Source organism: Eptesicus fuscus, chromosome 10, assembly GCF_027574615.1.
Source record: "Eptesicus fuscus isolate TK198812 chromosome 10, DD_ASM_mEF_20220401, whole genome shotgun sequence".
In the NCBI taxonomy this organism is placed as follows: Eukaryota; Metazoa; Chordata; class Mammalia; order Chiroptera; family Vespertilionidae; genus Eptesicus; species Eptesicus fuscus.
The window spans coordinates 38,297,578-38,315,681 of NC_072482.1; the positions used below are offsets into that span (position 1 = coordinate 38,297,578).

The 18,104-nt window shown below is 37.5% G+C and overlaps 1 protein-coding gene across 1 annotated transcript; it reads left to right on the forward strand.

Moving 5' to 3' along the window:
• The first annotated feature begins 5,308 nt into the window (after positions 1-5,308).
• On the forward strand, positions 5,309-16,015 carry IRAK1BP1 (interleukin 1 receptor associated kinase 1 binding protein 1). Its single transcript, XM_008142622.3, has 4 exons — positions 5,309-5,649; positions 9,926-9,991; positions 15,477-15,607; positions 15,711-16,015. The coding sequence occupies exons 1-4, from the start codon at positions 5,335-5,337 to the stop codon at positions 15,979-15,981; spliced, it is 783 nt and encodes a 260-aa protein (XP_008140844.2). The 5' UTR covers positions 5,309-5,334; the 3' UTR covers positions 15,982-16,015.
• The last annotated feature ends 2,089 nt before the right edge of the window (positions 16,016-18,104 follow it).

Below are 18,104 nucleotides of genomic sequence, written 5' to 3' on the forward strand. Positions count from 1 at the left end.
ATCCTGTTCTACCTGCCTCATTTAAGGTTTAAGAAGATAAACATCTGTAACCTATTAGAAAGTAAAAAACAAATCTGGAAATAATGAGAAAAGACAAGATGGAGAGCTATTTCCAGTGTCTAGGATGTTTGTGAGATAAGGTATGATCTAATCTTCTTTCATTTCTGGAAATCCTGAATCCAATTAATTACTTTTTCAAACAACAACAACCTCACTTAAGACAATAGTAACAAATACTTTACTGTTCTTCCTACTTGTTCTAGTCCTGCACTCATCCCTTAACCCTGTCATTCAGTTCTCAGTGAAACAGTTCTTTGAAGGTCACTAATAAATGTCTAAATATTGTATTTAAAACATATTTCCATCCTTAAATTTTTTGAGATATTTGGATTCATCCGTTATAACTTGGGTCCTGTCAGAAATTCCAAGTCATACAGGTAGACAGAGCAAATCCAACAAAAGATGAAAATAGTACATCTGGGACACCAAGCATGAACAAGATAGAGGACGTAAGCAAGCTGCATGACCAGGTAACCCAAACTTCCTTGCCACCTACCAAGGTTGCACTAGAACACCATTCTCAGGTCACACCAATGGTTATATGGACATTCTTGTATGAACAGTTAAAGGAGGAGGAAAAAACCTGAGCTTTTATGGATAGGTTTATAAATAGGTTGGCTGGATCAGCAGGTTCCAGGTGGAAATAGAAAGCAGCTGCATGATAGCATCACTAAGGGTGTCTTGAATAACTACAGAGAGCAAAATTTTTTCAAAGGTTGAAGCTTTGAGCTGTGCACCTACTGATTCACTTTACGGGGAACTCTATAAATTCCTTAAGGCTGAAAGCTATACAGGAGAGCTTTGAATTCTCCTCCTCTATCATCCACTATTTTCAGTCAATATTCTTAATTTTAAGATAAAATTAAAACTGAATCAAGGTAGTTATGCAAAAAAGGGAAGGGAAAGATTTTATGATAAGGATAGGACTATTTTTTAGAGCTACTGGGCAGGAGTGAAAGCAGGCCTAAGGGAAATTCCGCAAAAAGATTGGAATTACACCTGGACTCTTCCTGTATCTCATCTCCGTTTCTTTCTGAATGTATGATTTCCTCTCTCTCTAATTTTCTGACATTTTCTGCTTCTCCACTATAAATGGTTTGTGGAAAATTGACAATCTATATCTCCAAGGTTGTTGTTTTTAATATATTTTTATTTATTTCAGAGAGGAAGGGAGAGGGAGAGAGATAGAAACATCAATGACGAGAGAAAATCATTGATTGGCTGCCTCTTGCACACCCTCTACTGAGGATCCAGCCTGCAACCCAGGCATGTGCCACTGACCTGAATCGAACTTGGGACCTTTCAGTCTGCAAGCCAACACTCTATCCACTAAGCCAAACTGCAACGCTATCTCTCCAGGTTTTATATGTATACTAGAGGCCCAATGCACGAAATTCGTGCAAGAGTAGGCCTTTCTTCCCCCTGGCTGCCGGCACCCGGGACCCAGGCTTCCCTTGCAGCCTAGGCTTTGTCCAGAAGGTCGTATGTTAGGACATCTGGTCTTATTAGCATAGTACACTTTTATTATTATAGACATAAATGGATGCCATGATCCGACATCAGAGAGACTGAATTTTTAAAATTTGGTGTAAATATGGATTTCCATTCTAAAAACAAAACCAAAAAAACCTCTAACTGGCCCAGCTTAACTCAGATTCCTATTTTGGGTCCAAATTGTGTAAAATAAAGTCATCTTACTAAAAATGGTTGCTCAAGGATCAGCCTTGACTTTGACAGAAAACTAGGTCACTGTGAACTGAACATTCATTCTCTCAGTTATCCTTCTCTTTTATCTGCTATATAGTTCTATCACCACAAACTATTCCATTCTTCTTTCAAAATTACTTTCATCTACTCATATCTCCACTCCCACTATCTTTATTGTTTACCAAAATAATAATCCAGAAAAAGGATATTTCATTATAGTTAAATCTGTATTCTTTAACTACTGGTGAGGATAAGTTTTCCCCTGTTATAATAATTAGTATTTCTGCTTCATTGGTTTGTATTATGGACTGAATTGCGCTCCCCCCTCCCAAATTCATATGTTGAAGTGCTGACCCCCAATATGACTATATTTAGAGATAGGGGCCTTTCAAGAGGAATTTAAAGTTAAATGAGGTCATTAGGGTGGAGCTCTGATCTAATAGAACTGGTGGTCTTATAAGAGGAAGAAACATCAGGAATGCTTGTATACACTGGAAAGAGCATGTGAGGACACAGTGAAGTTTTCTGAAAATCAAGAAGAGAGGCTTTAGAAGACACCAAACCTGTCAACACCCCATCTCAGACTTCTACCCTCCAGAACGGTGAGAAAATAAATTTCTGTTAAGCCATCCAGTTTGTGGTCTTTTGTTACAGTTTGCCTAGCTGATGCAGTTTGCCTCTGTTCATTATCCATTTTTCTTTTATTTTCTTCTGGTAAGAGCTCTCTAAACATTAGGCTATCAGCCTTTTGTATAAAATAAATATTTTACAAATATTTTTAATTTACAAATATTGTTCCCAATTTATTTTCCCTCTCATCTTTTTTAAAATATATTTTTTTCACTGATCTCAAAGAGGGAGAGGGAGAGAGAAATAGAAACATCAATGATGAGAGAGAATCATTGATTGGCTGCCTGCTGCACACCCCACACTGAGGATCGAGCCCACAATCCCGGCATGTGCCCTCATCAGAATCCAACCATGACCTCCAGGTTCATAGGTCAAGGCCAGGCCCCCCTCAGTTTTTTGTTTTGTATACTGAAATTTTTTTAGTCAAAATTTTCATGCCTTTCCTTACAGTTGCTTCATTTGAAACTGTGCTTAGAAAACACTTCCCAGCCTAACTGGTTTGGCTCAGTGGATAGAGCATCAGCCTGTGGACTGAAGGGTCCCAGGTTCGATTCCGGTCAAGGGCATGTACCTTGGTTGCGGGCACATCCCAGTAGGAGGTGTGCAGGGAGCAGCTGATCGATGGTTCTCTCTCATCAATGTTTCTTTCTTTCTTTTTTTTTTTAAAATATATTTTATTGATTTTTTACAGAGAGGAAGGGACAGGGATAGAGAGTTAGAAACATTGATGAGCCGAAACCGGTTTAGAGAAGGATATAGAGTTAGAAACATCGATGAGAGAGAAACATTGATCAGCTGCCTCTTGCACAGCCCCTACTGGGGATGTGCCCGCAACCAAGGTACATGCCCTTGACCGGAGTCGAACCTGGGACCTTTCAGTCCGCAGGCCGACGCTCTATCCACTGAGCCAAACCAGTTTCGGCTCATCAATATTTCTAACTCTCTATCCCTGTCCCTTACTCTCTGTAAAAAATCAATAAGATATATTTAAAAAGAAAAAGAAAATCCTTCCCATTCCCAGAATTATATTTATATTCACCTATATTTTATTCCAATATTTTTGTCTCCTCTGAATTTTATTTTCATTATATGATGTAAGATAGAACAATTCTTTTTTCATATAGCTAACCAATTATTCCTGTATCCCTTATTCATTTTCCCATTTATTTGAAATCTGTTATCATTTCCTAAATACTTATATGCATTTAAAACTTCTGCTGCTTTTTACTTATGGCATTCATTAATTCAGTAATTCACTTTGGAGATTATCTAATCTAATAATAGACAAATATGCAAATTGACCACACCTTCGCTACACCTAAGCCACGCCCACCAGCCAAGCCACACCCACCAACCAATCAGGATGAGTATGCAAATTACCCCCAACAAAGATGGTGGCTAATTTGCATATCAAGACAGTGTTGAAAGAAGCCAAGAGCTGCAGAAGGGAGTAAAGCTTCGAAGAAGCAAGCAAGCCGGGGGAGGGGGGGAGGAGGAGAAGGGAGGAGCGAAGTCAGGGCCGGGGAGAAGGGAAATGCAGGCGGGCTGGAGGAGAAGGCGACAAGGGTGGAGCAGAGGCGGGGCCAGGGGGCGAAGGGAAACGCAGGCGGGCTGGAGGAGAAGGCGGGAGGGCGACAAGGGAGGAACGGAGGCGGGGTAGAGTGCAGCAGGAAATCCTATTGCAGGATTTTTCCTGCAACGGAACGCTAGTTTTTCTATATTTATCATTAGGAGAAATTAATTTCCCATCAAGTTTGAGAAACATTATTTTCTCTCAGGTTATTAAAAATATGGGGGAAACTTTTCGTGTTTTTAAATTAGAATACTATCATATAATTGTTTTTAAGTAATGATAAACATCAAAATAAATATAGACAAAATTAACCAAATGATAATCCAATAAAGGGGAAGAGAGTACCATCTGACTTAGTTGCATTATCTTACTAGGAAAGAAAAATAGTACAGAAGAAACTACTTGAAGATTGGCAGTAGGCTTTTTCAGGCTCCTTTTGTGAGAACTGTTATCCTTTAAAAAAAAATTAGTTATTAAAAAAAATTTTTTTTTCTCCTGGCACAGGAGGACTAGATGTTTTTACATACTTAGTGGGAAGGAGAAAACCTACCTAATGGTGATCAGTGAGTTGAGAGTTGTGTTGTTCTCTCAAGAAAAGGGAATAAATAAAATCTAAGTCGAACAGGCCAGCAATGTCCATGTGGAACGTACTTTCATACCGCCTAAATCGCTCCAGTCCGATTCCAGGGACTTTCGAGAAAGTTCGAGCGACTCGAAAATCCTGCCAAAGCTTCAGCTACTCTTACTATCAGCTACCCGTTTTCTTCTCTCGGCTTCCCATTTGCAAGCACTTGACCACCACGTTGCAAATGTGAATCGTATTATCAGCGTGGCTTTTTGAGACCATGAAAATTAATTCGGGGACTCGCACTCCCCAAACCAAAGCGGCAAAGCAGTCCAGGCCCACAGACCCCTCTCGCGCACCGAGGCTAAGAAGGGGTGCCCGGCGGAACGGCGAAGTCAGAGAAGACGCGGGCGGCCGAAGACCATTCCAGACTCGCCACGGGGAAACCCGCTGGCCGCTCGGGAACTCCCTCCGAGGTTCGCCGGCGAGAGGCGGGCGAGGGCGGCGGGCGCGGAGAGGCGCACTTCCCCGAGAGGAAGGCCGCGGAGGAAGCTGACTACGACTTTTGAGGGCCCTGGGGTGAAGCTGTTCAACACTATGACGAGCCGTTCCGCCAACACCGCGTGAAGAACATGTGGCGAAACTCTCCACGGAGCGCCGCTCCCGCTCTCTGGAAGCTCCCGGGCGTCCCAGCCCTTCCCGGCAGCCTCTGCGCCGCGCACTAGGAAGCCCCGGTGCGCTTTGGCCGCTTCGGCCGCCGTCCGCCCTGAGTTGCTATGGTAACCCCGCCGCCATCACTATGTCGTTGCCACAAGCTTCTCAGTCTCGGATGTTCGTGGAACTGGTTCCCTGGGCCGACCGGAGCCGGGAGAACAATCTGGTGTCGGGCGGAGAGACGCTGCCCATCCTCCGCCAGCCGCTCTCCTCGGCACAGGTCCAACCCTCGGCCCGCGAGGTGCACGTGAGCGGCGCCGCGGAGGTGTCTGCGAGTCCCGACCGGGCGCAGGTCGCGGTGCGGGTGAGCAGCACCAAGGAGGCGGCCGCGGAGGCCAAGAAGAGCGTGTGCCGCCGCCTGGACTACATCACGCAGAGCCTCCAGCAGCAGGGTCTGCAGGTGAGAGCTCTGCGCGGGAGGAGGCGTCTGAAGCCCGGTCGCCACCAACATGGCAGAGGTTCTGGTCCCGACGGCGCCGGGAGCGGGGTGGGTGGAGGTGTGGTGGGGCTTGAGCACCAGGGGCATCTTTGTCGCCGCGGTGTGACCGGGGCCTGGACCTGGCAGAGGGAATCCTTAGCCCGACCTTCTTGAGGAAAGTAATGACTGGCTGCGGTGACTTCTAAAATAAGAGAATGCAAATTGAGTAGCGTTTTTTATATGGCGATATTTGCTGCCATAATTTGGTTTTTACCCTTGAAATGATGAACTGTTAAAACATTGGATGTAAATGCTTGCCTAAGTAGTGTGCTGTACACTAATCGTTGTTGTTTTTTTGTTTTGTTTTGTTTTGTTTGTTTTGATGCTGCACCATGGAATTGGCAAGTGAAAAGCATGACCTGCTTCCTCCCAGCCATGGAAAGCTTCGCATGGAATGGTCCTTCATTATTTTTTGGCAAACAGCAATGGGGGTGGAGAAAGGGGGTCCTTGAAGACCCAAAAGTTTCCTCCAAATTTTTTAGTTTTAAGTTTTAAAAAAATTAAGCTGTTATATTGTAGATGCCGCCTATATAAAATACCCCTACCTACCCAATGTCTGTGAAATCACTAGATAAATCTAACCATAAGCCTACTTTTAAGAACAGAATAAAAAAAAATGAAGCAGCCTTGTTTAATCCATACAACAGCCTCATTAGGCAGGTTTTAATATCTTCATTTTCAAGATTTAAAGAGGTTAAGTAATAAGTAATGTTCTGAACGTCAGCCAGGGCGATATTTGAACTCCTGTAATTCCTGAAACCAAAACACAACTTGCTTCCGACAATGCCAGGCTGCGGATAATTAGAATGAAAAAAAATCAGAAACCATAGAATGGGTCAACTCTCTCAATTCTTTCGTTTTACGGAATAGGACCCGAAAGGCCATAGTTGCGATTGACCCAGAGTAACACTTGAGTTTATGAAAGTGCTTCCAGTTTATTGTTAGAAATGACACATCCAAAAAATCAAGTCTTTAAGGAGAAAATATACTTGTACTGCATTTACAAACATAGAGTTATTTTTTAAATAAGTTGTAAAAGAATGTCTAAATGATTTTTCAGTTTAGGAGAATTCAAATGCTAATTAAAATAATGTGAATAAAGTGAATTTAATGTTTTTACTATGTAGAGAAATATTTTCCCAGAAAAACTGCTGCCAGTGCTGTAGTCCTGTTTGAATATTACTAATTCTTGTTACTTACATAAAATGTATACTACTCCCACATGACTGTAACTCCTAATATGTAAAACAAAATAAATTACTATGTCCAGGTTACAGTTAAGATTACATTAAGATTCAGTGTTCAGGGCAAGACATACAAAGGTCAGTAATCTTCCAATAATCTCTGCTAATGGAGAAAAGCAGTCATGTAGGTAATTTGTTCAATAGGTAATGCAAAAAAATCATTTATATTACTTTGCAGGATGAATTATAATGGGTCTTCACAAAGCCTTTATTTATTTTAAACTTTGGACTCTTGGGTTTGTAAACATCACTCCCCTGTTTAAAGGGCTCCCCATATTCCGAACTCCTTTGCTTTATAGATAGAGCCCAACTCTATCATTTCCTGTCATCCTTCTCTCCTGGTTGACTACTAGCTGACTCCCTTTTTTTTTTCTTCAAAGAACTAGCCCAAGTTCACCTCCTTGGCATTATTTTCCTAACATAACAGTAGTCCCTGTCATGCCACACTCCACTCCCCACTTGTAATAAAACTTATCATTCTGTATTAGATGTGTTGTTTTACTTGTCTCTCTTCCATATTCTAAACCTCAGTAGAGAAGAGATCATTTTGCCTCTTGTTTGCTTTGCATTCATGGGTTGTGCTTCATATATATCACATGGTGCATTCTCAGAAAATGGTTTCTGAATGAATAAAAGAAAAAATGAGAGAAGCATAAACAATGACTTCAACTATATTACAGACCACATATAGTTTTATAATCACATAGCTTCATGTCTGAAGGCATAAGCCTCATTTTTTAGGGTTTTCTTGGAAAATATTTTAAAGTTCTAGGCAGTATTTACTCATTCAATCATCAAACATTACTAGGCATTCCCTATCACTGTTCAGTTTAAAACAGCACTTAGTGTAATGTGTAATTCTTTTGTTTTCTGGTTTGTATGTTCCTCTCACAGGCTGTAAGCTCCAATATCTGCCTCTTCATAACTGTATTTTTTTCAATAAACATGTAATGGATGCCTTAAGCATGTTGCTACGCACCAGAAATGGAGAATGAGTAAAATTTAGGTTCTGAAGGAGTCTGACGATAGGAATAGACTATACATAGTAGGTGTTGTGATGAAAGTATGTACGTAATACAATATAGTAGTGTAAGAAAAGAAAGCAATGTTCATTTTACTTGAGGAATTCCAGAAAGCTTTCATAATGGAAATGACACGTGTCAAATCTTAAACAGTGGCTGGCAGGAAAGCATTCCAGTTTCACACTAGAGTGCAGCAAGTATATGTGTTCAGAACACTATGCACAGTTCCCTATGGCTAGGGCACAGGAGCACTTAGGGAAAATGGAGGGGAATCAAGCAATAAGACTGAAGAAGAAAGCTGTACACAGAACATGAAGGAAGGCCTTGTGTGCAACACTGAGGAGTTTGGGTATTTTTGATGATAAAAAACTTTTTACTATTGCTAGACCTTTTACAAATGTTATCTTATGTGATACTCGCATCATATGAGACTGGTAGTTTAGTTGCTGCTTTAGAGATGAGAACTCCCAGGATCACAGTAATTATTGGCAGTAGCTTGTCCAAGGTCACACAGATGGGAAGTGGCAGAGTTTAGACTCCAGCCAAGAACTCTGACCGCATGCTCTTAACCACTAGAGTATATTGCTTCTTTAATGTCTTGGTAGAAGATATGTTTGTGTTATAAAAGAATATTAAATGACAGAAAAGTTTCATGTTAATCAGTGAATAAAGCTGATCACAAGAAATATAGTACAGTTTCATTTTAAATTTATCTGTATTCTAAATTTCCTACAGTCAGCAGTTATCTTTATCATAAAAATGCATAAATATTTTCATGAGAGTGACAGGCATTAAGCTATAATTGGAACTTTAGTTCAAATTTTGGGGTTAAAGCTTTTTCTAATTTTTCTGGATAATATAAACTGCTTAAACTTAGTTTATATCTTATATCTTAAAATTCAGATGCAGGTAGGTCCCCTACAAAAGAACGTATAATTAGGTCCCAGCCAAGTAGCTAGAGTGTCATCCCCATACACCAAGGTTTCTAGTTTGATCCCTGGTCAGGCACACGAATCAACCAATAAATTCATAAATAAGTGGAACAACAAATAATGTTTCTTTCTCTCTAAAATCAATCAATAAAATTTAAAAAGAACATACAATTAAATCATTATTGAGCATAATAATCTTTATATTTATTTAGCATACATTTTGAAGGATACAAAAATTTTGTAAAACATAAGGTCTGCCTGTCCCCAAAGATGAAAGTAAAGAGTTCATTTTACTAAATTTTAAAAACCATTTTGAAAAGTAAATAAAAAATTTAACATTTTTATCAAAATTGTATACCTGTAATTTATGCAGAGATTTATAAAGCATTAATATTTTCAAAAACTGTTCTGGGTCCAATATTTTAGAAAGCTTTTATATTAAAATAGCATAGCATATTTTATATTAAAATAGCAAGGCATCTCCATTTGCTTAGTACCTTCTCTGTGTCAAGCACTATATATATATCATGTCATTAAATCCTCAAAACAAATGTGTAATATATACTTGGTATTAACCTAATTTTATAAATGCAGAAACTAAGGCTCAAAAAAGTTGAGTAACTTGCCCAAAGTTGCATACTATATTCAGTACATTTGTATTAAATTATTTGTAAATTAAATATATTTTTTTTAAATAGTTTTTTACTGATTTCAGAGAGGAAGGGAGAGGGAGGGAGGGATAGAGACATCAATGATGAGAGAGAATCATTGATTGGCTGCCTCCCGCATGCCCCACCCTGGGGAACAAGCCTGCAGCCCAGGCATGTGCCCTGAACGAGAATTGAACTGTGGCCTCCTGGTTCATAAGTCAACGCCCAACCACTGAACCACACTGGCCGGGCTGAAATTAAATATTTAAAAAACTCTTAACGTTCATTTAGAATAATTCCATTTCGTTGCCAGACATTTAGTAATCATATCCTTGTACTTTCTGTTTCAGGCAGAAAATGTAACTGTGACAAAGGATTTTAGAAGAGTGGAAAATGCTTATCACATGGAAGCAGAGGTATGAACTTACAAATAATTGAAAACAGCATGACTCTGTGTGAATAATTTGCATTTATTTTTGTTCTTGAACTGAAATGTACTGGAAAAATGTTTCTCATGGTATTGATAAAAGGTTATTTTTCTCTAAATCATTTTTGGTGTTACATATCTGTGAGCTTTTTAAATAAATGTAATGAGATATACTTAAGAGAAGTTGTTTTGAAATGGAATAAAAATAGCAAGGGGGAAGTAGCAGTTAATTACCACCAGAATAAAATTTTAGTAATAATTATCATTACATAATGAGCAGGAAACGCTACAAGAGAGAAATTTCTTTTTAGATAAAAAGCAAATTAATAAAGTCATACAAAGGATTGAAACACTTTTTTAACATTCTTTTGTTTCACAATGCAGTTTTATTGTGTTGTGGTAAGAACAAAATATTAAAAAGAACAAAATATTTTTGTATACTCCATGATAACATTCACTTCCTACAACTGTGTATATTTTTTACTGATCTCTAAAGATTTTATGATCAGAATTTTATGTAACACACAGAGTATGTTACAGTTGTGATTAGGTTACAGGACTGCTGTCTGTTTCTGATTAGGAACATCCTGGGGTATGTGCGTGGTCCATGCTTGCTGCCTTGCCACAAGAAACAAGAATGGGGTTAGAGTGGAATCTTATTTATCTAGTCAGAGAATCTTTGTCTTTAGAGGTGGCAAATACTCAAGAAATCAATTATCATACCTTCAGGCAGATAATATTTTATTATCAGAAAGTAAATTATTTAATGTACAGAAAGTACATTAGAGCTACTTATTTTATTATAAGGCATGGCTAAATGAGAACTTGGCTAAACTCTGCTCCTCTTCCTTCTGCTGTACTTACCTTTTTAATGTCTTGTACTCAAATTTCTTAAAAGAGAATCTGATAATATTTTGTAAAGGGCCCCCTGGTACACAGAACTCATATCACACAATTCAATACATGCTTGCCCTTAAGTCAGCATCATCAGGATGGTGGGCTCACAAAGTAAAAAACAATAGTGTGGCTTTATGGATGTGGATGTTGTGAAAAGTAATACCTAATGTCTTACACATACCAAGATTCTCATGGACAGTTAAATATATCATTAAGATTAGATGGTAGAACATTACTTTTCATGTAATATCTGAAACTTTCATCCTGAAAGGCACTCTAAAGATTCTTTACCTATCCTTCCACCTACCATGCTGCTGCTGCTTATCTATATACTAGAGGCCCAGTGCATGAAATTCATGCACAGGTAAGGTCCCTAGGTCTGACCGGCAATCAAGGCCGATCAGGGCCTTCTGGCTGCTGGCCGGGGCCTTCCTTCCCCAACTGCCGGCTGCCAGCTGCTGGCCAGGGCCTTCCTTAGTTCCGTGCCACCCCCTGGTGGTCAGCGCACGTCATAGCAAGCGATCAAACTCTTGGTCTCCCAGTCGAACTCCTAAGGGGACACTTTGCATATTAGCCTTTTATATAGATAGATATAAAAGCCTAAGCGACCATTCGACTGGTAGCTATGACACGCACTGACCACCAGGGGGCAGACGTTCAATGCACAGGCATGGAAACATGGAACAGACTGATGAATCTCAGAGGGAAGGAGAGAGCAGGGGAGGCGGGAAGAGATTAACCAAAGATATTATATGCATACTAGAGGCCCAGTGCACGAATTTGTGCACCAGTGCAGTCCCTTGGCCTGGCCTGCGGGGATCAGGCCAAAACCAGCAGTCCAACATCCCCCAAGGGGTCCTGGATTATGAGAGGGCACAGGCCAGGCCAAGGGACCCCACCGGTGCACGAATCTGTGCACCGGGCCTCTAGTTATAAAGATAAGAAGATGGGAAGTTAGAAATTATTTAAGTGACTTCTTTAAAGGTGGATGAATGGTGGTTATGTGTGAGGAGGGGATTTGGATTAAAAACATGGGCTTTGTAGTTCATATATCTCCACTCTTCTCCACTTTTCGTGGAAAAGAATGGAGATATAGCATAATCTCTGTGTTAGAAGGGATTTTAAAAGCCTGGGATATAAAAGGCTGAGTAAATGTCTTTTGAATAGAAAAAGCAGTATAACCACCCAGGCAGTTTTCCCTCCTTTTCATTGCATGTTTGCCATTGTCAGGTGTTTCCCATACGTTATCTCATCTAATTTTTTTTAACTCTTAATTTTTGTTGTGGAATACTTTATACATAGATAAGCATGAATATAAAAGGCCCATTCCATTTTCAGACATCTAGTAAATACAACATTTTCTGACATTAAACCAGAATTGACTCATTAGTACTCATCTTTTATTAGTAGTATACCTCTCCAAGAACAAAACAAAGCTAATTCTTCTTCCTTGAAGTACACACTTGCAGTTCAGTATCATATTGATGCTACTTTTTTCTTCTCTACCGATAAGATCCCCAGTTTCTTTGGCCATTTCTTGTATGAGACACTCTTTCTTTAGTTAACCATTACAGCTAAAAAAAAGTGTCTTTCTCACATGCTGCTTTTAAATCATGTTTCTCCTTATCTTACACTTTGTTATTCCTGTTTTAAAATGAATTATAGGATTTTACATTTATCTCTGGATGATTTTATCCACTAGATTTGATCTATATTTCCAGCCTATTGGGATCGTTTTTAAATCTCAATTTTATCAAGTGTGTTTATTTTTAGTACTACCAGCTTTATTTCAAGTGCTGATTTGATCATCAGTGTTCCATCTATGTAATTAATTAAAATACTGAGTAGCATTAATCAACTATGACTGTAAGCAACAATGTTGCCATGAAGACTGTATGTCAGGATATCCTAAGGCTTGTATGAATATATAGGTAAAATGAAAACCCCCTATGGCTATGGTATTTCTCTGGTAATTTACCAACTAGGAAGTCAAATTTAGTACATCTTCATTTGTTCTTAATGATTTCAAATTTACATGTTCAATATATTGGCCTTTGGAAGAAATAATTTGGCAGTGATTCAGAAGGTAGAGATTAAGAGAACAGTATAGAGTTGGTGAATTTCACTCTCAGGAGTAAAAGCAAAGTTAGAAGTCAGATGAGTTTTCTACTTAGTGTCTCAGCAAGAAACTCAGTAATTAGAGTCTGAATGTATGATTCTAAGGACCTTGCAAGATTTCAGTCTTAAATTCTTGTGTCTTTATTTTGTTACTAGAGGCCCAGTGCACGAGATTCGTTCACTTGGGGCAGGGGAGGGTTCCTCGGCCCGGCCTGTGCCCTCTCACAGTCTGGGAGCCCTCAGGGGATGTCTGACTGACAGTGACATGTCCTGTGGGAGTGCACTGACCACCAGGGGGCAGCTCCTGCATTGAGCGTCTGCCCCCTGATGGTCATTGTGCGTCATAGCAACTGGTCATTCCATATTCGGTCAATTTGCATATTAGCCTTTTATTGTATAGGATTCCCAAAGGCCTACCTGGAGGAAGCCCTGTATGCACTTCTTCAGAGACAGGAACAAGGAAGCCAGGGAGACTTGAGGGGGAAGACAAAAATAGGTTATGGCAGTACCAAAAAGAAAAGAAAATATGCAAAGTGCTGAGGCCTATAGCAAGGATCAAAATGAACCAAAGACCCTATTTTCTTTCCTTAATAGAAATCTTTTTTCCCCTTTTCTTATTTCTTATAAACTAAATTTTAAAATATTCTGTTCTAGAATCTTGCCTGGGATTGAAAGGTGTCTAGCCCACTAGACTTAGTTTGTTCAGTTTTATCTGCCTGCCTTTCTTTGGAAATTAGAACTACACATATTTTTAGGGAGGATTTTGGCCTGTACTTTATGGTAATTTAGGTTAGCAATTATAATTCAGAAGTCTTATATGCAGAACATTTCAATAGCCGAGATTTGAAGATGAATTTATTAAAAGCACTTGAAATCTCCCCTATTTTGAAATTTAGTTTCTTCATTACTGAAATGCTAAACTAATGGGGATTCTTCTTGACCAGAGATATGAAGCATTTATATGATAATCTCAATCTGTTTTCTACTTTAATACAGCTAGTACAGGCCAATCTAACTTACTACATTAATAAAATAAAAAAGAAACACCATATGATCATCTCAATAGATGCAGAAAATGCATTTAACAAAAATCCAATATCTCTATTCCTAATAAAAATTCTCAGCAAGCTAGAATGGTAGGGAACTTCTTCAAACTGATAAAAAAAAAAAAATCTACAGCTAACATCATATTTAATGGTGAAAAAACACTAAATACTTGTGCCTAAATCAGGAACAAGAAAAACATATCTACTTTCATGACTTCTATTCAACATTGTACTTGAAATTTTCTAGCTAATGCAGTCAGGCAAGAAAAAGAAATAAAAGGCATCCAGAATGGAAAGTGAGAAGTGAAATTGTCTTTATTCATGGATAACATGACCATCTATGTAGAAAATCTGATGGAACCTACAAAAGAGCTATTAGAATTGATAAGCAGCAAAAATATAAAATACCTAGGGATGAGTCTGATTTTTAAAACGTGAAAGAGCTATAACTGTAAATTACAAATCATTGCTACAAGAAATTAAAAAAGACCTAATTAATGGAGAAACAGACCTTGTTAGTAATTTGGAAGTCTCAATATCATTAAGATATCAGTTCTTCCTTAATCAAATATATGTAGATTCATTATAATCCCAATCAAAATCCCAGTAAGCTTTTTAAAATAGTAGAAGTTGACAAAATGATTATAAAATACCTTATTTACTAAGAATTTAAATCAGACAGAACATAGTCTTCACTGGATAGCATTTATGATTAAAGGCAACTGTTCTGCATTGTATAAGATAACTCGGAAGGTCAGGTCACCCCCTCTCTCTCTGCTACTCCTGCCTACTCTCCAGTACCTGTACTTTTTTGTTTTACATATTAAGCTTGTGTAAACTTTCCTTAAAAGAAAGATTTAGTCTGCTTCCTTAAAAAAGTTTTTAAGACTACAGTTTTAAGTCTTGCTGAATATAAGGATTCTCCCACATATTTAAAGAAAGAGGACCTAATAAAATAGATGTTTCCACATATAAATCTGAAAATAACTACTAGAAGAAGAAACATACCTGACTGACAGCAGTGAAGTGAACTATGATGTAATTACTGCTAATCAGGAAGCTAATGGCATAGATTTGACTAAGGAGTCATGAAAAATTTATCAGAGTTAGAATTCAGCCAAATAATAAAGTTAAAGGAGAAAAGCCTCCAATTCTCTTTCATAAGAAAGTCCCTGACTGGTTTAAAACGTATTTTTAAATATTCAAGTTAATATTAGATAAAATTCATAAGCAAAAATAAATTTAATAACAAAATAATTTCGTTATAAGTATCAGCTAGGCTTTTTATATCTGTTACATACTATAAAATGACCTCAGTGTAATATGGCTTTACTTTTTAAACTCTAATTTAGAGAAAATTTTGAAATAATGTATCAGGCATGAAAATAATTTCAAGTGTCATTTCATTTGCAGGTCTGCATTACATTTACTGAATTTGGAAAAATGCAAAATATTTGTAACTTTCTTGTTGAAAAACTAGATAGCTCTGTTGTTATCAGTCAACCCCAGTTCTATCACACTCCAGGTTCTGTTGAAAATCTTCGGTAAGTTCAGCACATCTTTAAATTATCAATTAATTAAACAAAACTCTTCAGTGTTACAGTTCATTGAATGTCATATTAATAATCTCTGCATTTCATTCCTAAGACAGCAAGCCTGTCTTGTTGCTGTTGAGAATGCATGGCGCAAAGCTCAAGAAGTCTGTAACCTTGTTGGCCAAGCTCTAGGAAAACCTTTATTAATCAAAGAAGAAGAAACGAAAGAATGGGAAGGCCAAATAGATGATCACCAGTCATCCAAACTCTCAAGTTCATTAACTGTACAACAAAAAATCAAAAATGCAACAATACATGCTGCTTCAAAAGTATTTTTAACTTTTGAAGTAAAGGGAAAAGAGAAGAAAAAAAAACATCTCTGAAATTCCAACCAAAATATATTGTGTTTGTATCTTTTTGTCTATTTTTATACTTTTTATAATGTTTACTTTTGCCTGAATATATATATATAATAGTACATAAAGTGTTTCTCCCCCAAATCTGTGAATCCTTAATATAGTTCCACAGAATACTTATGTTTACTTTCTATTTTGAAAATCTTACTGTGGGAAATACTCTTTGGAAATAAATATGTGCACACTTGTATATACTGAATTTATATTAGTATATGTGTAATTAACTTTTATATTTCTATAAGAAGAAATATTGACACAGTTATTAGTATGATCATTAGCACAGAAAGAATGAAAAGCAAAACATAACTTTTGATAAAAGGATAAGGAAGTATATTATGAAAATATTTTGATACTAGAAATAAAAGGTAATATATGGACCAGACTCTCTTCATCAGAGCTTCTTTGATTATACCAGCACTCTCCAATACAAATATAATACAAGTCACATAAGTAATTTAAAATTCCCTAGTAGACACATTAAAAAAATTTTTTTAAACAGTTGGAACTAATTTTAATATTTTATTTAACAAAGTATATCCAAAATATTATAATTTTGTTATGTAATTAATATATTAAAAATAATTAACAGGTATTTTATATTTATTTTTATACTAAGTCTTCAAAATTCAATGTGTATCTTATAGCACATTTCAATTCAGATGCTAAATTTTCACCAGAAATTTATGATCTATTTTTAAGTTTCCTAAAGTTTAGTTGAAACAATACATTCACATACCCAAGTTGTTCCAAATATGCTTAAAAGATCTAGCAACTGGATCAACTATCTGTTTTCAAATTAAAATTTTAAAAAATTTAAAATTCAATTCCTTGGTTTTACTAGCCACATTTCAAGTACTCTGAAGCCATTAGTGGCTAATGGTCACCATGTTGAACAGTGCAGGGTTATACCCTAAGATAATACTTAGGCTATTTGAGATGTAACCATGTACATGGCATTGCTATTGAATCACACATTATTTACATAGACTTTCCATTCCCCACCATTCAGCTCAGGTCCCAAGGTTTTTCTTTTGATAGATCTTGATACTTATATGCCAATATTTCTTCCCTACACCGACATATTCCAGTATATAGTTTCCATCCCCACCTTTCTTAAGTTACACTGGAAGTTTTATCCATCTCTTCTGTAATGTCCTTAGCAGGAAGAGTATGGAAGCTAAGATGAAAAGTTTTAGAATCTGACATCACTATGGTCAAATCCTGACTTTACTCCTAGAGTGTAAGCTCTCTTAGAATGGAGATCCAGTCTTTCTTGTTCACGGCTGCATTCTCAGACCTAACATAGTGTCAGGGACAACCCGGAGTAAGTTCTCGAGTATTTGCTGAGCAAATTTACCAGTTTCGCAAACTTTGCAAGGCACTTGAATCTCTTTAAGCTTCTCTTTCCTCACTAATGAAATGAAACTAACAATACTTACTGCTATAAGATAAAGCTGGTGAAGCTGATAAAATGTAAAACCATGAAAATAATGCAGCCACTCAGTACATGGTAGCCATTATCAACTGCATTCTCTGATTATTGTCAAAAGTTGGCTTTTCTGCCTGGCTGTTGTAGCTCTGGTTGAGCATCAACCCATGAACCAGGAGGTCACGGCACATGCCTGGGTTGCCAGCTAGATCCCCATAGCAGGTGTGAAGGAGGCAGTCGATCGATGATTCATCATTGATGTTTCTATCTCTCCCTCTCCCTTCCTCTCTCTGAAATGAATAAAAAACACATATATTTTTTTAAGTTGACTTTTCTAAGTCTAACGTTAAGACGAATTTTTAGCCAGATTAAAAATAAGGTTATAAGAAAAACAGTTTAAGATATAATGAATTTTTATTTCAAAAAAATGTTAAATTATATCTTAGTTTTTATTTATCTAGTTGGTTAGAAAAGTGCAATTGGAGCTGTACATAAAGGGAAAAAAAACTTTACACACAAAAACTTAACCATATGGCTAGATTTTTCTTAGCCATGGCTTCATTATATTCTTGGTTCTGTCATATTTGTATGTTCCAACTTAGCATGAAAGAAAACAAATTTGATTTTAAGTTATCAAACACATTTTAGAATTTACAGAAAT

Bases quoted from the DNA above. Each gene is read 5' to 3' on its own strand.
- IRAK1BP1 (XM_008142622.3), top strand. From the start codon at position 5,335: ATGTCGTTGCCACAAGCTTCTCAGTCTCGGATGTTCGTGGAACTGGTT. The intron at 5,650-9,925 runs GTGAGAGCTCTG...TTTCTGTTTCAG, and splicing joins TCCAGCAGCAGGGTCTGCAG to GCAGAAAATGTAACTGTGAC. The intron at 15,608-15,710 runs GTAAGTTCAGCA...TTCATTCCTAAG, and splicing joins GGTTCTGTTGAAAATCTTCG to ACAGCAAGCCTGTCTTGTTG.